This window comes from Trachymyrmex cornetzi, unplaced genomic scaffold (genome assembly GCF_001594075.2).
Source record: "Trachymyrmex cornetzi isolate Tcor2-1 unplaced genomic scaffold, Tcor1.1 scaffold16, whole genome shotgun sequence".
Taxonomy (NCBI): domain Eukaryota; kingdom Metazoa; phylum Arthropoda; class Insecta; order Hymenoptera; family Formicidae; genus Trachymyrmex; species Trachymyrmex cornetzi.
In genome coordinates, this window is record NW_017296201.1 from 6,058,427 (window position 1) to 6,081,931 (window position 23,505).

General features: G+C 34.6%; 1 protein-coding gene across 3 annotated transcripts; it reads left to right on the forward strand.

The window, feature by feature from the left end:
• On the forward strand, positions 1-23,235 carry tsl (membrane-attack complex domain containing protein torso-like). Of its 3 annotated transcripts, none has more exons than XM_018503709.1 (4): positions 1-828; positions 19,551-19,881; positions 20,500-20,839; positions 21,898-23,235. In XM_018503709.1, the coding sequence occupies exons 2-4, from the start codon at positions 19,580-19,582 to the stop codon at positions 22,291-22,293; spliced, it is 1,038 nt and encodes a 345-aa protein (XP_018359211.1). In that variant the 5' UTR covers positions 1-828; positions 19,551-19,579; the 3' UTR covers positions 22,294-23,235. The 3 variants fall into 3 exon arrangements, with proteins under 3 accessions (XP_018359211.1, XP_018359212.1, XP_018359213.1); XM_018503710.1 differs by lacking the exon at positions 1-828 and adding an exon at positions 13,112-13,205; XM_018503711.1 differs by lacking the exon at positions 1-828 and adding an exon at positions 19,048-19,142.
• The last annotated feature ends 270 nt before the right edge of the window (positions 23,236-23,505 follow it).

The window sequence follows — 23,505 nt, forward strand, 5'->3', positions numbered from 1 at the left end:
GGTCGCTCGTTCGCCTGCTCGCAGTGTTCACTCGCTCGCTCGCCGCGAGTGGATTCAAGATTTCAGCCGCAGTCGTAGACGTTCGGTGCCCACGGTCAGATCGGGGACCCGGCACGAGGAGAGAGCCGCGTCGATCGCGCTCGAGATCGATCGATCGCTCAGTATCGGCTGGTATCGGCGGAATCGTCCAAGTGTCCCCCACCTCATCGATCGGGAAATCCCCCTCGACGAGGCGTGCACACGTGCCCGCGCAAAGCTCAGGACGGACACAGTTTCGTTATCCGCCGATCGATCGATCGATCGAATCGCGATTCACCGTAATCAAATTCTCAGCATCCCCCGCGAAAGAGGGAGGACGAGTATCGGACGTCGAGGTGGGTAACGGGGACGAAAATACGAACGGAAACACGGTGCCCGGTTCGTTATCGATCGACCGACAGCCGACAGGTCCGGGAGATGGATGCAGCCGCAAAAGATCGCCGATGAGATTTCGTTCCGGCATAGATCGATCGGTGTACGATCGTACGCGATGATCGGCTGTGTGTGAGTAATGTAACATGGTAGCCGGATGATCCAGAATCAATCATACAGAACGATCGGATTTGCGTTGCGTTGCGTGTAGTATTGGCAATTTCGAAATTAGGTGACCGCTTTCTTTAGATGTTTACAAGTGTCGTGAGGAGGAACCATTCGATTTGTCGCCTATTTGAAGAATTAATATAACGATGATCATTAATGCTCCGAATTATATTATATGACATTTAACTGCTCTTCTGGATAACCAAGCTGAAGTATCGAAGAGATGGGGAAACCTTAAAGTATATTTAGGTAAGATTATATCCTATGATTTAAATAATTATCAAGATTAATTGCACCAGCACATTTTTAATTTGAAGAACACATTTTTATCGATTTTGTCATTAGTATCAATAATAAATTAATTACAGTAATGATTATGTACAAAATCTCCGATGAAAATTAAGGAATGAGATAATCGATTAAAAATATGTAGTTACATAGAATTAATATCTTTTCTTATATGATGATGAGAGGTCGATGCTGACACAACCATCAATAATGTTAACGATACCAACGTAATGTAGCTATCTATGTAGCTATCGAGAGATAAATAATTTTTATATGTATATGTAAGAATGTTCTTTGTTCTGTGGAAGAGAGAATCAGCTTCATCTCACATCTTGGCTCTCGATAATGCTGAAACCTTTTAAAACCATATCAGTTTAAATCATGCTCGGTATTTTCAATTGCTCTGCGAGATTTTAGGCTAATCGGTACAGTTTTTTCATTTTAATTGCTTTTAAATTTTATATGCTGAATCAATTAAAGAGTAAGGAATTTTTTTGGCTTGTTAAAAAATGTTTCAAGGTTTCTTATCCATGGTTGTGTAATCGAAAAGTACCGATAGGTGGTGGTCGGATTTTATGACATTGGTTAAGCACCCACAAAAGGCATAGTATTTAGGACAAACGTTATTTACGACGTTTTGTCAATATTGCAAAATATCTATAATTTGACATAAATCGTGATCTGTCGCTAACCGGTGATTAAGAGACAGAACTGATCTGTCGCGAACTGGATTAATAAACTAGGTCTGCTATCAGGAAGAGAATTTATCATCAAAAATAAGTATAAATATGTATATGTATGCACTCGCTGCCTCTAATATTACTGAATGCCGTTATTTAACATCGTTCTCCAAATGCTGGTATCATATTTCGTGGAATCAATCGAAATTCTATCCGAATTAGTTGCGCTAATCGCGATTCAATGCGCTTCGTTTATTTCATCGTTCAACCAATAGGATATATTTGTAATTATGCAATCGCAAATCACCTAAATCTAATGAAAATCATAATGGATGACCTCTCTAAAACGTATTTATAATGTAAAATCTAGATGTAGATGTAATATATATTAACAGATAAAAATATCAAAGTTCTATACTTGCGTATATCTAGAGGTATAACTTATAGAAAATAGGTTTACGAGATAATGACAATGTAAATCATTTTATATTTAAAAGATTGTATTATACTTACAATTAGTTATGACTTTCCGTTCCAGAATTAATGAGGATTTAATAGAGATAAATTGAGAGATTGTAATGTTTGAAGAACTTCACGATGCAGTAAATTACAATTTAAAATGATGACTGTCTACATGTTTGCACTATCGTATAATAAGAGAGTGTATGTCACCCATATATTGATTATAAATTTATATTGATAAAAACTAGTTTATTTCGCGTTAAATTTATCTCATTAAATATATCGTAAGATGCTAGATTATTTTATCGACAATTAATTAGTTTAATTGTAAGATTATTATTTCCGTTCATGATTGTGTTTCAAGTCTGACAAACTAAATCGACGCACAGTCTATAAAATTGATTTATATATTTATATACATATACAGGGTGTTCGAAAATGATCGTATAATCTCTCGTGGGCAGGTAGAGTGGACTAAACTGACATGAGTCGAAAAGTTCTCTGCTATTTTGTAATTTTTGCAATTTTTTTTTAGTTATCTATTGAGCAGAATATCTAAAATCGACGCATAAGACAACTTTAAGACATCTTTAAGAGTTTTTTAAGGAACATCAGATAAGATATTTTATAAAGAACTCTGAAAAATATCTTAAAGTTGTCTTATGCGTCGATTTTATCCACAATATTAAAAAATGAATATCTCGTTAATTATTACAAAAATTGCAAAATGGTAGAGGACTTTTCGACTCAATTTAGTCCGGTCTACTGCCCATGAGAAATTATGCGGTCATTACTGATCATCCTATATATAAATATTACTCAAGATTTATTTAACAGAAAATGATATTTCTCCTCTTATTTGTGTCTAAACACTTTTCGGTTTATTTCACTTAAATATATCTCAAGCAAATTATTAATAGTAAAGTTTTGTAATGATAATTATCTAATTATTTAATATTATTCAATTTTATTTTGACATTTAAAAATAATACTGAGATGCATACATTTTTATAGACATCTTTATACATAATATCTTTTTATTTAATGACAAGAGTGCATAAAATATAGTATTTTATGGCGAGGTACACTGCGTCGGAGGAGAAATGAGGCACGAAATATTTAGCAATCAGTGCCAGGCTGAAGACGACAAGGAGCCTTCAACAGAAAGTTAGGTTGCAGCATATCAGCCTTGGACTCATTGTACTTAGGGAGCCGAAGAAGTTTGTCCTAGTCATTCGCATGACTTGCTGCGAATGCTGCGATCTCAAAAGAATTTTAATACGCGATATTTGCGCCGTGAAAACATTAACCTTCGGTCTATCGCTGAGTTGCTTCTTACCGAGCAATCTGAAATATCAAATACGTATTGTATTGGATACAGAAATACGTGTTGTACACGGCTTGTCAAAAGACAAGAACTCGTTCTGTGAAAGCTTAAGAAAAGTCGAAGGATCATAAACAGAAATTAAGAAACGAATAGAAATGCTGTGAATACGTCTCCGTCTAATTACGAATGCAACCTTCGACGGGTGAAAGCAGCATGCGACTGTCTGTCTACAACGTGTTCGCACGCATTTATGCGTCAGACTAATAAAACGCTCCAGACAGAATCACCGAGCGATTTATTTATAAACTCATGCAAAAAGCTGTGCGCCACAGATTTTCATTGCGATCAATTACTACGAAGGGATATCTCCTTCCTTTATCGCTCGACGATTGCATATGCCGAACACGTGCGAATGCTCGGGTTTTGATTTCTGGCACGGCATGCGAGCGCGTTCACTTGAACGAGAATTCGCTCCTCACTTGCGCATCAGTGCGTATAATTAACCGCGTATGATTTAATAGCCCCTTCTTGAAAGAGTATTTAATATCCATTACGTAAGCCGTGGCATTTCGGCTCGTATTTTTGCTACATTTAACGCTAAACGTAGTCCTTGCGTTAACGTGATTTAAATGATAGATAAATTAAATTGGTTTCCTATTACTATACAATTAGATACACGCGAATTGTGATTCTGTCGTGTCACGTGACAATCAGATAGCGACTTTTAATGTTTATATTCTTGGTAATTCATTTCGATTCGCAATCTATGTAACGATCCTAAAAAAATTATATAAAAAAGACGCATTTGTTGCACCTGATTTGCTCCAGAAACCGCTGAGCTACTTTCGACTATACTGAAGCGAGTGGTTCGTTTACCCATAGTGAACGTAGACGAGTGAATTGCGTGTTAACAGCTGATTTACCACGTGGTTTCTACGTTGCCTTATTATGTAAATTCAATAGGAGTGTCTACATTTTTCGAGCGATTCTCCTTGAATGATAAACGAGCATCGCATTGATGTCGCTGGACCGCAAGTTCAATGTAATAGGTTTATAGTTTATAGCAATCAAATCGATATTTTGCAATCGCGCATTAATTTTTTTCATCGTAAACGCGATCGAGGTAATGCTGAGATAGCAAAGCACATAAAATAGCTTACGTTAATATTAAATATAATCAATATTAATATTATGTATTAAAATAATTATATATATATGTATATACATTCTATTTTTATATAAAATACTTGTAAACAGGTAATCTTTTAGAATTACTTTTATGTTATTATTGTTCTTTTATTTTTTATTGAATTAGATTATTCGTTGAAGTATCCAATGAAAAGTGCTGTATAATATTTTTCAGGAGATTTATTGAATTTTCAGAACATATTAATTGTTTAAACTTTCTTAAATGTATGACACAGTGAGACAATTATTTTTGTATTATATAAGCGTTAAAGAAATATTTAGGTCATGGTATTGATGCTGCTCACCTGATTATAGTTAATTAACGACGGCCCGTCGTGTCCTTGATGAAAACCTTCAGACATAAAGATACATGTTATTCAAAAAAGCACATAAATTATTACTAAATTATGAAGATGTTAGACTTGCTTTAATTAATATTTAACATAAGTATCTTTTTATATGTTTTCTTCTATTTTAAACTGTAAAGTAAAAGGATATTGCAAAACTACGAGTAATGAATATTGCAACGTAGATTTAATGAACTTACTGATGCAACCGAAAATATGATGAAACTTATACTTCTTAATACTTTCCCAAATATATCATTTTAACAAAATGTAACTTGTGTTTTTTTTAATTAAATTAATTAAATTAACATTGACGCGTTTTGTGTGTTACATTCTAACATGACGTTTGCGATTATATGTGCGATTGCAATCTCTCGTCGTCATAGTCGGTTGAATATAATGTGAAAATTATAGATCTATATCATATTAATAATAGGAATAGTTACGAATGTTACGGATGTATACACTCGTCTTTTTTACTTCGTATTACTGTCTCTTTATCCTGTTTTTTACGTTGCAAATTACGTTTGCCTGTCATTATTGAAATTATGTACTTGCACTCACTTAAAACCAGGATGTATCTTATCATTCATTCGAGGCTTCGTCGAAAGCTTTTATCCGCATGTACAACAGTCATACTTTTTATACGATCATCATTAATAATAAACTTTGTTTAACATTATTAGCACATTTGTCGAATTTATAATCGATGTACATAACAATATTTTTTAAAAAGTGATTATTTTTTTTATTTAGCTTTAAAGGTCATCAGTTAAGATTAATCAGTCTTTTAAGCATAGCGATATCTTTCGAAACACTTTTATTACGTATGGATCTAATCAGTCTTCGGCTGCAACAAAGCGTCGGGTGACGAGACTGACTCAGCCAGGTAAAGGCTTTTATTATTCGCGAGTTCATTATAAGCAGCTTATTACTCATAGATCTAATCGATTGTCTCGCAGGTGCGGGGAATGAATTCCGCACGGGCACAAAGCGCCCGACTATGCCATTTAGAGTTACCTATAGGTTTTCACTACATCTATCACCCGTATCATGCACGCACTTTCACACTCTATCGCGACCGTGCCGCGCACGCGATACCAAGCCACGGATATCACGCCAGCGTAGCACCCGGAATAAAAGGAGACTCGCACGGTAGGTCCGTTGTGTATCATAATACACGTGCACGCTGACCGTCCTTATGCCAGTTACCCACATTTTCAACCAGGATCAGGAACAAGGCGTACAACAGTAGTACTACGGAACATTACAAGGCTTAGCAACCAGGATACTTGGTCGCGCGTGCACTTTCGAGTTATTCAAGCAGATCAGTTACAGATTATACTAGTGCTGGCTAAACATTGATAGTTTAACCGTCGATAGTTTTCGATACAAGTAGGAAAAACTATCGAATACTATCAATACTATCGGTTCAAAATTTACAGATTTAAAAAATAATTGGTCAAATTTAATATTATGTGAGTAGAAATATCTTTCAGTAATAAAAAGTTTTATATTTCAATGTAAACAATTATTAATGTCTTTTATTTTTTAAATAGGAATACACTTTGACGTAAATTATAATTATTACAACTGTTTCTTATATTTGTAAACAAAAATAAATATATATAGTTATATATTTCTATTAATAATATGCAGGCTACACATATTAAACATAGCGTAAAGCCGCTGGACCAATGAGAATCTTGTGTAATTCAATATGGCGACTTTATGCTGGATTCTCATCGATCCAGAGGTCTTATGGTTATGATACGTATTTCATATAGGTACTGCTGATAGAAGTAATCGTCGATTAAAATTAATCAAAATTGTTTGAAGTAGAGTTAGGTAAAACTATCATTTCCAAATATTCCTAAAACTATCGATAGTTTTGACAGTAAAAACTATCGATAGACTATTGATGTTTAGCCAGCACTAGATTATACTTATTTCACTGACCATAGCGCGCCTTCGCGTCTGTCCTAACGTTATCATTATTTTAATTGTTCCGTACTGGACACGCGATTCCTTCGTATCGATAACAGTTCGGAGCCGTCAAGGCACACGAGTTTCTGATTGCATTAAAAATATTAAAAATCTTTGTCAAAGAAATAAATAAATTTTTTTACACAATGTGACATTGAAGAGGCAAATGGAAATTATGGAAATTATGATTAAGATTTTATTAAAAAGCCTGAGAAAAATAAAGAAATAGTTTGTTTTTAAACTCAGCTAAGGTATGAGTATTATCGCATCTATGTGGCATCAATGGCTACATGTTAATCAGCTATTATGTAAATATTAACGCAGCGGTAACGTGCCGCGGCATGGGAAACGTAAAATGGTTAGCGCCTATCGCAGCAAACACGCTACCTACTGTCCACCAGGAAATCGCAAATCAGGTTGCAGATTGTATATCTTTTTCATTAATCACAAACTCAACGGGGGATAATACGAGAATTGTCGCGATGTTAAAGTCTGCACGCTATATGTAAGCGCGTGCATTACATTTTTGACATTGGTTGACCAAGATAAGGAAATATTAATGAACATGATAATCATACTCATGACGTTTATATTTGCGAGTTACTTAGGGTGGAAATTAATGTCACGACGGAGACGGAAATAAAAACGTCTAAAAATATCTTGGAAGAATTGTTAGCATATCACGATCTGTTTGTTTTAAAAAGATTATTTGTTTTCTTGTCAATATATTCCACTATAGAATTGTTTTAGAATTGTGCCGAGACAATTAAGTATGGATCGAGGTATTGACGTTGACACATTGCTTGCGATACACAATTTTGTATCGATCATATTAATTCTATGCCATCAACATCGATTTATACTATCAACAACTTGTCACTTGCATTATAGTGAATTTTAAGATGATGTGACGGATTGGAAAGATTTACAATGTTGATAAAAATATCGATATACATACATGCAAACACGTGAAATCGAGATTTCCTGAGAAACACAAGTCGACATTTTTCATCAAAACTACTTAATTTTCTGTATTTTCTGTAATTTTCAATATATCGTAAATCTCGTATGAAACGTTAAATCACAGTGTTTCTTGTACGATGGCAGGAGAATTTCGATCTAACAATAAGCGAAATTCTGAGACTTGCCTCATCGAAAGTATTTACTTGCTGGTTCATGCCCGAACGCTTCGTATTCTGCATTGTCAGCGATCACGGCTGGGCGAATCATGACGGAGTCAAAGAATTGTTGCTCGTGACTTATGCTAAATTTCTTCACCTCTAGATAACTTTATCCAAGAGATATCTCCCAGATTACAATGGAGGTATGGATAAGGTTATCCGAAACTTATCTGGAAGTGAAAAAATTAGCGCTAATGTCTCAAAAGTATTTTTGTTCCCGTGTTTCGTATTAAAGACGGAATTTATTCTTACTTTATACTAGTAGTTTGATAAATCTATGAGCGTGACGAGATTGCATGAGATTATAGCACAAAAATATTCTTTTTTTTAGTAACCTGTTAACTTATCAATCATTTTTATGCATTTATGCATTTATAATTAGTGTAATAAATAATAATTTTATTTATATGTATCGATCTCCTTTAGAGAATTAAATATTATTTACGAAATCATCTTGTATATTCTCGACGTAAACGTGACTATCGACAAGATCTTCGCTAACTATTCCCTATGCTGCATAGGGTCCTTCGCAACCAGAGAAGATACATTCCACCGATTGGTAAAACTTCGTGAAGATGCAGTCACCATTTCTGGCGTAAATGTCACGGGGAATTCTAAGTAATGTGTATGATCAGTTAGCACGCCATAAAATCGTGATATTCTTCTACAAAGTTAATAAAGACGGAGGGAATTTCTTTAGAAATATTTGTAATCAGCTATAATGTCGCAGGTATTATTACTCAACAGAGAATCTAAATGAACACGTAAAATGCAGCATAATAAAGAAACAAAGATAAGAGATAGAAAAATAGAGAGAAAAACATTTTTTTAGATAACTATAAAAATAAAAACTATAAATACCTCCACAATATTTATTTGTGATGTTTGATGAGTTTAATCATAGATTCTTATTAATTTATACATTTTTCTAATATTGTATTTTACTAATGTAATAAAAGAGGTTAAATAATTTTGTTGAAAATAAGAGATGTAAATTTATTTGTAAAAATGCATGCTGATTAAGGAAATGTCAAAAGTATTACTTTAGTTTGATGGAAAATTAGGTGACACCTGCAGTTGCTCTGCAATGACAACAGAACAGGGAGATAATAATAGGTCAGATTTGCTTAAAAAGAATGTGATCTAAATATACGGAATCACTTTTACATAATAACTCAAATATCGCACATTTTGAGGATAGCTATTTATACGTGAAAAAAGAATGATTTTACTAAAATATCTACAAATTAGCTAGGTACAAGTCTGAAAATAATTTTGTTAGACCATTAACATAATTATGTTAATGGTCTAACAAAAGCACAGGTTGGTTGCTAGAATGTCAAAACTTTTTACATCATTATACTTATTATGCTTGAGTGCTTTTTACCATTTTTTTAAATAATCCAAATTATTTTCAAATTTATATTTAACAAAATTGTTAAATACTTCAGCAAAACAGTTTTTTCTGAAAAACGATTATCCTTTCGTTTGATATTTGAATTTTGCACTCAAAAAATGATAGTATGGGATATTAAATAAGATAATTTTAGTTTATATTATTGTGCACAGCTATATTTTACATATATATAATATCGTATATGTAAAATCTGCGGGAACATAATGCTCTTTATATATACATTTGTAACACTCCATCTAAGTGTAAACGGGCATCGTATTTAGCATACCTATGCAAATGTCAGAAGGAATCTCGCGGATATAAAAGAAAGACTTTTTCATGCATGGGGTAATAACACTTTACAGCGAAAAATAACAACCCTTTAATAGCGCAATTTTGTAAAAATCTGGTTCTACCCGTTTGGCGAGACAAAGAGAATGCAGGTTGAATGGAAAGAAGTCTTGGCTAAAGTCCTTTAACGATGTACGTTTTGTGCATAGCAATCTGTTTGGCATTAAAAAATCTGTTCAGCTTTGGCTTCTCATGAATAATTTCGCTACCATAGAATGTTTTTTTTTTAACAAATAAGACGTTTATAAAATTTTAAGTATATAACGTATTGTTTATTTTTGCATGTTCTTATATTCTCTACACTTATTCTCAGCGAATCCCAGTATAAAAACCACATAGACGTAAAATTATGTTTTTATTAAATCATATTTTATACATATATCAAGACTGCTAATATTTCTTTCCTGAGATTAGTGAGGCTACTTCATGTTGTATCTCTTAATACACTTTTAAAAATAAACGCTTGCTTTGCAGGACCATACGCGACAACGAGATTAATTTACATTCGTGCGTCAGTCGAGTGAATGACCTCGATCGCGACGCATACGGAATTGGTTTTACGTGAAAAAGAAGACTGAGCGCTTGTCAGAAGGCTAACTCGTTCAAAAGTCAGATTGTCGTTCGTATAATCGACCGCATCCGCGATTCAATGATTTCATTGCGCAATACGTATCGATGGCAGTAACGACACGATGTCGCTAACATTACTCATGCGAGATAATTTTCGATGCCTCTTCGTTGTATTACTTTTTAAACAGTATATCAGCAAATTATTATTTTTAATTGAAATTAAACTACCACCACTCCTATGACATCGTATTTTTGATGCTGGCAGAATACGAGTTAAACTAGTTTACACATTCACATTACTCTATTACGTAATATCCAAAATAACCATTTATCTAACTTTCTGACTTAAATTGGTGCATTATCCAGTGTAATTAAGCATGACACGTGCGGTTATTGTTTTTATTATTGTGCCCGGCGATTACGCAAGATTATATCTGTTAATGAAAATTAATATGACTGTGTGTCAGTGAAAATTACGTCAATAAAAATTTACTATATTTATCTCATTCTATAATATTTTTCTCTAGAAGCACTAACAATCGAAAACGCAATTCAATTAAATCTTCCATTGCGTTCCCAGAAATGTGTGAATATCTAAATGAGCTGTCGATTATGAAATCAGTCGCGACTGCTAAATTGTTTTTACGATATATTGCTGTCGCTAGCGGGAAAATATTTATCGATATCACGTAGTGGCGAAGAACTGTACGTCTGATTAAACTAAAGTTACACTGCCAAATATGGCAAAATTTTGTATTCAAAGAAATATTGCACTTTTGCTCGATAACGACAAATTATCGACAAATTTTGGACTATGCACTCGTATTATCATACACACACATACGCAAACTACTGTTGAATTAAATTTTGATCACATGCCTCTCGGAAAGTGCACACGAAAATAACCTAAAAATTATAGAACATTTTTTAGCTCAACTTTAGTTTATAACATATGACACAGTTCAAAAATGGTAAAGAAGATAAGATTACGCGAGAAATTGTAATTAATTGAGATAGAAAAGTGTAGTGCAACAAGTGCATAGTTGATTGGAACGGCAACGTTGGAAAGCCGAGTTATCTTTTAGTGTCTTGTAACAAGCGTACAGTCAGTGACCCATAACAATTAGCGTCACGGGGAGGGAGGCTTTGCCGTACGGAGGGGAAAGCCAATCAACGGAAATGGAATAAACTTGTGTGATCCGGTAGGGTAAGCCGTCTTCGTATTTTTTTATCTTCCCAGAATAAGAGCTTTTAAGAACTTACTCTTCTTTTAATCCTCATTTTAATATGATTTCTGAAAACATGTAAATTTTTCACGTTTAATCTTTATACATCATTGAATGCAAATGATATACGGATTTGCAACTCAAATTGAATGTAAGTAATACAGAGTTGTAGAATATAATACAAAGTATGAGAAAAAATTCAAATTTTTTATATTAATGTTAGGAGAAATGAGTGAAAGTTACGCGCAATGATTCGCAATTATTGCGACGATAAATTCACATGGATTGTTGATCACGGTGTATTTTTTCGAGATTTTATGTCACGTTCCTGACATTCTTTATGCTGCGAAATGATAGCGAACAGACTTGGCGACATGACACTTGAAATATGATACGGAACGTATATATGAAACAGCTGAATTACTCAAAAATGTCCCGAGTACACGTACAGCAAGTCAACATGTTGATGAGGCATCGCAGTCTTTCACTTTCCATATACATGTTGTATATTGGATTATAAATTTCATTTTAAACAGAATTAACTGCGTCTGTTTTTTGCATTAAAAAGTTATGCGCGCGTATCCTCTATAATAAATAAAGAATTCAGCTAAAAATGTCCTGCTCGATAGTCTCCCAAACATTTAATCGATGAAATTTTTCAAAAACAAAAGTTTATATTCTTTGGATGTATAAATAAAGACATCTAAAAATATCTACGATACAAGAAGATATGAATATATATGTAGAACGAAAAACAAATTTTTTTCAAATATTTTTTCGAACTTGTTATTTTATTACAATAAAATATTCTACGCGTCATCTTTCTAGTATTTTATGTCAATTATTTTATGTGTTATTTCTGTAAGATCATAAATCGAAGCTATAAATGAAACAAAAACTTTCTTGAGTTACTTAGCAGAGGGGGGAGAGAGAGAGAGAGAGAGAGAGAGAGAGGGGGAGGCAGTTTGCTTCTGTACTTTGCAACCATGTATCTTGATCTCGTTATTTTATTTGAAAATATTGTTTCTACTTCAAAACAGCGTAGAACTGGTTTTGCTAACGAGCAAAACGTACACCTACCTCAGAGTGCACCTGCAGTTTTCCTTAACCAGTACCTATATTTTTTCTATGGCAGTAGCACGAAATTAAATTCAAATACTGAGTTTTACAATCAATTTTGCTCGACGATGGCGTTTGATGATCGTCTTGAAATTTTCCGCTGCTGCACTAACCGCGGCTGAGTCTGCTTAGACCTACCTCAATTAGATCTAAAGTTGTTTGGATCATTCGACGCTCCGTGATCGCGTTTCCTGCGTTTAATGGGACGACGCAATATATACCCCTTTCAATAGTTTCAACCGCGAGGCTACTTAAATAATTCTTCTCCATTGGCTTCTGAGCCGCTGTATATCACCGCAACAAGCGAATCGCAACGGCCATATTATCGCAACGTTCAATTATTATCCTTCGACCGAGATTTTTTTTTCTTTTACGTCACTACAACTCACTGCGACCGTAATGGTAGATATACGCTAATAGGAAGTTGCCGCAGGTGGACTTATCCAGTTCTCTTCCCCTTTGTGCCTTCAGTTTGCCTTTTAAGTTTTATCGATTTTTCGAAAAGGTACTACAACAGAAATCCTTACAATATCTCTTATTCCTTCCAAGGTTTATATAACCTCGTTATGTTACAGCTGAATTTATCTTATCGATTTTTAATGTAAATGTGCCGTTTATTTTACTCATAGTCATCAATAATGTCGCTACTAAATGTAATTGGAAACTCACATACGGATGCATGCAGATAGTGGATATTTAGCATTAAAGAATATTCTCTGCTATGTGAATTTCTTGACAAATAGAAAATTATTTAACAGGAAGTGCTGATGATATCAGTTTAATCTGTTGTTCATTGATGCAAATAAGATATTCAAAAATTTGCAATTTTTACGAACGGTTTAAAAAGATTTAGCATTATCTCATTACATACATATATAAAAAAAATTGCAGATCTTATTAGGGATCTTATAATGTAATAATGCTAAATATTTTTAAACCGTTTGTTTTATAATGATATTTTTGCATTGGAATTATCAACTTTATATAGAGGAAAAAAGTTATGGAATATGTAGAAGGGTTGTATATATAATATCACAATATTTTGTATAGTTTACGCTGTATTTTGAGAGCGACCATCAAAATTATTTTTTCACAGTCTGCTTTAGACGTTGTAACATGGACTCTAATTATTAATGTGTAAAAGTTGTATTTCAGCTTTGCAGCTAGCAGATAATTTTACAAGTGTGTATGTACTTTTTACGTAATTTTGAGAAATGTGTTGATATTAATTTTGTAACTTCAATCTAGTTTAGAGGCTTTGAATGTGGCTTACAAAAACGATATAATTGAACTAAATTTAATAATGAATGTGTGCATGTACAATGTGTAAAATTATATACTATACATTAGTTGATGTTCTACATCCCCTCTTCTGTTTCATAACCACAACCTTTTTTCTCTATTTAGTATTTTCAGTTTGCAAATTTTGTTCGTTTTGTTTATCCAAAGAATTCCTACCTACATCACGTTATAGCTAATACACTTGTATCAAAGTAAACAGTTATATCACATGTGAATATCTACTGATTTATTCCCATAAAACAAAATGATATTCCTCTCTTTTTTAAAGTTATATAAAGATTTATATAACTCTATTTATTTTATATTTTTAATATTTCATATCTTCAATTTTTTATTTATTTTATTTCAAGTAAATCAAATTTCCTAGAAATTGTTCTGAAAATTTATTCGGTTTTTTAAGATGCGTAGAATATTTATTATTATGCATAGAATATTATATAGAATATTATTCACCTGATGTCTGGCAGATGCTTATGCATATACATATATCATATAAATTTATTTATTATTTGATGCACGAGCAATCAGACGTACAGAAACGTACCGGTTTATGCTCGTGAACCAACGTTAAGTTTCACATAACTTTCTATTTTACACTCGACAAGTGTCGGCGCCACTGCGAAAGTATCTGTCATTTTGAAATCTTATATGCAGATGTCATTTTGATTAAATATAGAATAAACATTCGTCACATATAAAAAAAAGTAATATTGCGATGTGAACCACTTTTACGATTATTGTTTGAAATCTACAGATTAATTTATTAGATAAATAAAATGATCTTAAATTGAAAGAGAGTAAGAACGCGACATCAACGTCACGTTGTGTCAATGGGAATGTTCGTAAAATCCTAATCACGCGAGTTGGAAAACCACTCTCGCATCCTCGAAAGCAACGGCGAAAGCGGAACTCGTTCCTTCCATTTTACCAATTTGAAATGTGACTTCGCTTTTCTCGATCTCGCTATCGCCATGCACCTTTTTTTATTCGAATGCATTAGTTATAGATATAAAAATATTAGCACATATATATGATTTCTCACATACATAAAAAGAATGATTTTGCTGAAATATCTAAAAATTTAACTAGATCTTAAAATAATTTGTTGGACTATCAAAATAATTATGAAGGACCAGAGCACAATGAGTAATGTTGCAAAAAATTTTTACATTCCAGCAACCATAGCTTGAGCGTTTTAATTATTGTGATAGTTTAAAAGAAATTATTCTCTTCAGATATTCAACTTAATTTTTAAATACTTTAGCAAAATCATTCTTTCCATGTAGTACTGCAGATGTCTTTAATAAGATATGTTGATTACTTACAAAAAAGAAATATTGAAATTTAATAAATCTACTCTTCAAATCTGAATCAGTGGATAATCCATTGAAGTAGATGCTTGGTATATACATATTTGGTACTGAATTATCAGCATATCATATTAGCATACTTGGTACTGGATAATCAGTGAAATTTAATTATAAAAGAAAAAAAGTTTAAGCATTATATAGTTAAAATACTGATACTTGCACGTTCTAGCACATTATAATTCCAATCTTACAATACCATATACGTTGAATGTGCTGTACTTATACACTGAAGCAAGGTTCGCTATAGGTTGGGAATACTACATTTCATTCATTAACAGTGGCATATTTGATACTGAATCAATGATTATCCACTGATTCAGATTTACAGAGTATAGAATAAATATTGCGTTCGTGTATATGTTGCATCGAAATAATTATTCACAAGTATATTGCATTCACAAATAAAATATCCTTATAAAATGTCTTATTATATAAAAGAGAAAACGCAAATAGCTGCTATTGTTGGGACTGATCAGTTTTGAAAAATCAACATCTTTGATGCAATCATCGACGGACAGAGTGATAGTAAGTGAAACAATCGAGACGTTCTCCGTCTCAACGCTCTTGTAACCTCATAAATATGTATGGTTCCTTTCGTTCGCTGCTGGCAACTTCGAATCTGGATATATGGAGTAATCTTTTTTTTTTCGAGATAAATCGATAAACGACTTCCTATTACTCGTGAATTACCGGAGATTCGTACGTATCGTTGAGCCATAACGGCGTGATACCGTTTAACATTAAAACGTCTGTCGGTGCGTAAACAGCACGCAGATATAGCAATAATAAATTTCACATTCACCACATTGGTATCGCATTACTCCAATAACGGAACAAAACATATGCACTAAATAACTCGCATGCATATGACTCACCTTCACTGCGTTGACCCAGTGAGGTTTAGTCATATAGAGTGCAGTTACAAAAAACAACGTGGCTGACGGCTGATATATCGAGCACTATTAGACCTCACACAAACCGAGACTTACTCTTGGTTATTTTGAGTGAGAACGTAACGTATTTGACTTCTACCCGTCAACATGTAACGAAACAATTTATTAGCGTACGGTATTAATACATCAAAATCAAGAAATACTTTTAAATAAAAAAAAAAGTACGCACGGAGTGTGTTATGAAATTAACGAAGCAATTAATCTCACCGTATCCGCGAAGCTATTCTTCTGTGCGCGAAAATAAAAGTCGACCGAGCGGTTGCATAATTATAACTTGGCGCTAATCGCTTCGTGGTATTCTCATAGACTGCAAAGGCCACTGGGGCAAAGAAGACAGGAGCGTACAGGAATGTCAAAGTTTACCCCAGAGTCCGCGATTGAGTAGTCTGGCAAACTATAAAGTGAAACGCGACGGAAATGCGATCCGCTTTGGCCGTGGGGGATTAATTTCATTCGAATCGAGAGCGGCTGTATTGTGCAAAACGATGCAGCCGGTTGAATTCCTGGCAACAACGAGAAAGACGAATTGGGGCGTGTATGCGTCGTTTGAGAGATAAAAATCGCGGCGGAGTTCAATCGGGCTATCGCGCACTCGTTATGTCAGTTAAACGTCGATGCAATGCGCGTTCGATTGCACGTGCTCGCGTAGCGCACGCTAAACGTCATTTAACTTTCCGGTCTCCGTTAATTATTAACGATGGTCGATTTAATTATTATCCGCTCCCACGAAGCTTCATTAAACGTTAAATTAATTTCTACCACGATCATCTATTATATCTACTGTACCGCATTTCACGGTCCGTTACGAATGCATTATTCAGATTGGTATCTATAAATGAAACCCGTTGTCAGAAAGGTTGAATAATTCTCATCGCGAGTAAATTAGTTATATATATTATTCATAGAGAAAAATTAATGTATATTGCAAGTTTACCCTTTGCCGTTTGAAAAGGAAATCTACTCAAATGTAACCTTAAATGATTGTTTGATAAATAGAAAGGACGGTCGAATTGACTCCGTTGTTCTCGCCAAACCTAATTCATCAGATCCGTTCCTCTTTGCGAGGCCAAGTAATTTCATCTCTTCGATTGGACGACAGAAAACTTAATTACTACCTCGCTCATCGACGTACCCTTGTGGCTAAAACAAGAGTTCCGTCTCGAATTCTGTCCACCCTTAATGGAATTTCCAAAGCGAGTTACGCTCCTATTGAACCGCGTCATTCTCTTCTTCCGTTCCGTTGAACATCGATGCTGCATCACGTATATGTATTTTATATGTACTCCGTTCTTAACATCGTTTTAATGACTTCTACCACATCATGTGTCTGTCATAATTTTAAGCTCCTTCTTTTTGCGGCTCCATAACGAGGGAGAAGTTGCAGCTCAACTTTACTTTCACTCGGACCTGCACTTCGGACCTTCACTGATTCTGGTGACAGAGAACATGGAGTGCGTACGCATCGATGCGTCTGATACGTTACATACGGGCGGATACGCTTAATCGAGTGAAAATATTAAAAGACGTCGATTAATCATCTCTTATAAGAGGCACACAGGAGAAAATCAGCTTTGCCATTCTAACGGTCTTTTAACTGGTGTAAACTAACTTCTCTTATAATCGTAATATATTGCCCTGTTTTCTCGAAAAAGTAATTGTTGCGGAATCACCGTACTTCGAAGTGTTACTATGGTATTTTATGAATTGTTCACGTGGCTTATGGCTGTTTTACGAAAAAGTGAAAGAAAGATAGTGATATAATTGATGATATTTTCTACAATTTCATTGTTTTTATTTATTTATATAATGATAAGGAAGAATGGCTCATACGTCAGTGTTTTATATCGAATAAAGATTATTCCTTGAAATGTACTTTCTCTGCTTTGTTTCACGTAGACCCAAAGTTTCACCAAATTGCATTTAAGAAGACTGAGATTTGCCGGTGCGATCTTGCAAAATTCAAAGTGCTTCGCAACGCTGCTGCTAATTATTACCGTCAGCTCGTTTTTGCATTTCTCGAGGAGTTACCGAAGAAGTTGCATTCATGAAACATTTGTAACTACGTTTTCCATTCAAATTCAAATTGTAGAATAAGCAATATTGCTCGTTCAAGTTTCAATTGTGGAAAATAAGCTACTCTGTATCGTAGTTATAATAAACATTATCTGCGGGAAGTGTATACCGTCATACAGCTGTCCTCTTGACCTCTCACTTCGCCCTGCTCGTTCGAAAAGCATAATTCGAGTTAACGATCGTCAGAGCAGCTTGAATAGTCATGACAATGGTCTGCGTTATTATGATGTCCGTGCAAGGTATCCGCCTCCGTATCGAGACGCGACGAAGCGAAACGGATGCGGGACGGCTGGTCGCCCACTCGCCGTCTGGAGGAAGATGTGCATTCGCCGTCTTCCTGATCGACAAGGAGTGAATTATCGAATCAAAATGCACGAAGGAAGAGAGAGAGAAGGTTCTGAACACCGGTAGACCGGTGCTCGTTAGGTGGGGATGAAGGCCGCTGACTTCACTCGTGCAAACACCTCGATGGAGCACACCTAGACCCACAGATACAACGCGGTAACGACGACTTCGTGCATCAGACAGACGTGCACGTGCGGTTGGAGACCGGTAGTGCAGCTTCCTCGAATCGAGATAGGCTTTTCAGTATTCCAACGTTCGCAAGATGCGAATGTTGTTTCATGGTAGATAGGCTTCTTAGTAGCCCAACGTTCGCATAAAATGCGAATATTGCTTTATGATGTAAAATTGAATGGGACACTAGAAGCGTTTCTCTGGCATCCACGACGTGGTGAATTAACGGTAGATATCGTTGCAAGGAAGCGTTTTAATTTATGGAGATACGTTTGTACAGGGTGAGCTCAGTATATTGATATCATTTTGTTTGAACCATCAAAATAATTATAAAACTTAGGCCATTTAAACTAATGGCTAGAATGCACATTTTTTTTTAGTATTGCTATCAACGTAGGCGTTTTACACAATGATTTTGATAGTCTAATAAAATTATTTTCAGATTTGTATTTGGCTAAATTTTAAGGTACTTCAACAAAATTCTTCTTTATATAGAATTGATTCAGTTTTTAGATTTGAAACATTACGTCAAGACTGCCAGGTTTTAAATACTTTAGAGAATAAATGGACTTTATAGTTAATTTGTTATTTACTTATAACTTGATAAATTTTATGCCGATTTGATCTGTGTTTCAGATATCACTGACCCAGGTAGCCGCCCAGAGATGTGGTCACGCACGCAGCTCTTCTTCCTGGCATCGATGCTCGCGTTACTGATCGGCGTCCACATCACCAGGTCGCAACGTCCGCGACTCGGCGGCGCCGTGAACGTCTTCAGCCGTTACGGTTACCTGAGCATCAGTATGCGAGTAGTGCCGCGTAACGATACCGAGACCTGGATATTCCGTGAACCCACCCTCGACGTCTTCAAGAATTCCACGCCATTGCCGCCCAAGCAACGCCAATCAAGCAAAAGTACTAGTGTCTTCGACGGCGATTTTCATATGGAATTTTGCGACAATATCAGGTATGTGATTACACACAATAAGATAGATAAAAGGTCTCCGCAAAAAGACAGATGAAATCAATAGAATTCATGTGGTTTATTTGGATATATCTCTAATCATAAAAGTTAATTTCAAACTTTTCATGGTATCGCGATGAACTAAATGCGAATATTTGATATCAAATTTAATATAAAATTTGATAGAAAAAATAAAAACTCACTGATAAATTTATAATGTCAAATTATATCCAATTCGAGTTATTTTTTATCATTTCTGTAGGTCGCCACTGCTCCTACTCAATATATTGTTAATTTAAAACAATCGAGTTAAATAATTTAACTTAAGAAAATGTACTAAATTTTTGACTCAATTTATTATTTACGAAGTATACACGTTAATATGAAAGTTGTTTATTTGAAAATTTACGACGGAAATGGATTGATTTATATTTTTATACACATGGAAGTTAAAAATATTTAATTCAAGAGATTATATTGCCATTGCTCTTTCGATATTTAATAGTGCAGTGCAGTTTGTTATTTGTTAACTCTAAGCGAAAGCTTAGAAAAAGTTGGTATTCTCGGCGATGATCAATCGCAATAACGTGATTTCTCTATATATTCAATTTATATTTACAGACAGCTTCTGCAAGCCTATTTCCGTGACTTTACTTTCGAGAAGCTCGAGAGGCCGTGGCGTGCCTTCACTGGTAGTTGGTCGAAGACAGCCATAGCCAGGCACCTCGGCATAAACTCGTCCTTCATCACGGGCGACCATTGTTACGTCCTCGTACGTGTCGCTAGATTCCGTGATAATCAACGACTCGCCGGCACCGCTGAGACTCTCGTCCTCGATGATTCCGTGTTACGGCAAACTGAGAACGTCACGGTCGGCGATACCGCGAGTGTTGTGCGATTCATCAGGAACTTCGGTTCACACTACATCGCTTCCTATATTACGGGAAATTCGCTTTATCAAGTAAGCGATCGGAATATCTAATTTTAAAACAGTCAGATTGTAAAAGTGAACCATTTATATTTTGATAAATAATAATAATTAATCACACACACATTTTTAATAAAATAAGAATCGATGCAAGATACAGGTCGATATTTATAGTCTTATCATCGATTCTTACATTTAAGATCGTTTTAAGTAATCTTAAGATGTCATAAGCTGATCACGGACTGGTACTTATAGTCCGTTCTTACTTTAAAATGTCTTAAATGTTTTAAGATATTAATACTCTATCGGTTATGATATCAGTATTTTAAACAGTTTTAAATATAGGAATCGACTATGATATCGGTCACAGAGTCTCATTAATGAGACATTGCTTAAGACAATTTTAAAATAAGAACGGATAAAAAACTATGATTGGCTATATATGCGCCAATTTTGCAATAACTCATTAAATGATGCATGCAATAATCAAGAAATGCATTCTAACAAAATGGAATAATGAATATATTCATGACTAGGAGAATATTTTTTTTTAAAGAAAACGATAGAAAATGTGTATGTTATACGTGCGCACTTACGTGAAATTGCGATCAACGCTTCAATGCCGTAACGATAATAAAAATAGGCATGAAATTCGTTTCTTTGCATTGGCGCATCCTTCTTGATTATGCGGTTCGTTGATCACTGTTGCAATCGGCTTACCGTGAAAATAATGCTGTAGTCTCGGCTAGATAAAAAAGTGAAACAAAACTCATTTATCGTACATTCTCTCGACTAACACAAATGCGTTTTTAATTCAGTTTACATATGTAAAGTGCATAGAAATACGTCCTATTATACCAAGTCTAGTTCTTACTAATAGTTTACATCACCTCGCCAATGTCAGTAAAAGTGAAATCACGTAACTCTCTGTCTGAAATATACGATGTCGTAATCAAGAGGTCCCAATCTCTGCTCTTCGCTAATTGAGCACGACGATCTTAACAAGCATGTCGTCGTCCTAAATTCGCAGATCCTAAATTCGGACGTCACTTGATGAATGTGTGATGAAAGGAATGTTTTTTTTTTTTCAGGTATTCGTATACACTCCTCAAGTATATTCGCGAATAAAAGAACGGCTGAAGACACGGGGAATCGCGGAGCTGTCGTCTCTCGAGCTGAGCAATTACTTTTCACCATGGTACGCGGAGCATATGGGTACCATACAATCGGCAAGCGGCAATCGTAGCGTGGAGGCGTGGGCCGTGCAACGTCTTCGGGTGCAATATTATATCTTCACTTACGCCAGTTTACTAAAGTTGCACGGCGACACGGCGTTGCTTAAGCAACTAGACAGCCTGTTGGGCGACGAAGCGTTACTGCAATTACAATTGCGGACATTGGCGCCAGCTTTTAAGGATTCAAAAAGACGTCAGTGGTTTCTGGAAGTGATCGACAACTATTTCAAGCTCTGGGAGGTGAATATGTGATGACGTAATGCAATTGTAGACGGACTGAAAGCATTTAGGATATCGCTCGCGCTTGACGTCGTCGAACGACAATATGCATATCAGTGTGAGAATGTAAGTGACACTGATAATTTTGACGTGATGTGAGGATCCACGGTGTCCCTAGAAATGATTGTGACGATTCAGCGCCCGTCATGAGTCGTCGACGCAAACTATAAAGGTTCCTCGGACGGATATATCCTTCTGCCACATATATACAATAATGCATAAATACTGTTATTGTTATAAATAAGTATTTATTATTGTAATCATTAGAAAACATCTTTATACAAAATATTTTTAATATATCACAAACATTATTCGTACGATCTGACTGAAGAACGTGGTGTCACAATATACCGTAAGTTCTTTACTCGAAATTGATCCATTGACGTACAAAAGAGATAGTAGCATGTATTTTATATATTTATACATATATAAAAAATGATTTGTGCATTTCGTTTGTTTAACCCGATGTGCATTGTACATGTACGACACATGCAGATCGGATCAATGGATCAATACTTCGCTTGAAATGCGAATTTACATGTAGGTATTTTATCTTATGATAAGCCCTGTTGTTTTTTGTAAAACTAGAGAAAGTTTTCCTCTTACATATTTTTCCGTATAAGTTGTTAAAAGATGATCACACATGTATATTCGCAGATGAATTTATATTGTGGATCAATATTATAGGAAATTTTATATTATACAACAAATCAATCTAATGGCATTGCAAAACAGTTGATTTGATACAAAAAACCTTTTTCTCGTTTTCTTCTTTTCCCTTCTTCTTTTGAAATTATCGTGATACTCTTGTGTGTACGCAAAATACACATACTCACAACCTTTGTTCTGTTTTAATATTTTGATGTACAGGCTTCGAACGAACAGTATATCGTGATATAAAAGAAAATATCGATACTATAATTATTTATGACACTATGCAAATTGGATTATCTAATTAATCTAATACTAATTAATGTCGATAAAAATTATATAACTATAAAATTTCTATCAAAATTATTTTTGCATTCTATACCTTATACTATTTCTTTTAATAATTTAATTGCATCATATGACAAATTATTAAACAAATTATTAATCAGATAATATGATTTTATAAAATAAATAAACAAAGTTCTCTATATTTTCCGAGGACTAATTATTTTGCCGCTTCTCGGAAAATATAAA

Bases quoted from the DNA above. Each gene is read 5' to 3' on its own strand.
- tsl (XM_018503709.1), top strand. From the start codon at position 19,580: ATGTGGTCACGCACGCAGCTCTTCTTCCTGGCATCGATGCTCGCGTTA. The intron at 19,882-20,499 runs GTATGTGATTAC...TTATATTTACAG, and splicing joins GAATTTTGCGACAATATCAG to ACAGCTTCTGCAAGCCTATT. The intron at 20,840-21,897 runs GTAAGCGATCGG...TTTTTTTTTCAG, and splicing joins CGGGAAATTCGCTTTATCAA to GTATTCGTATACACTCCTCA.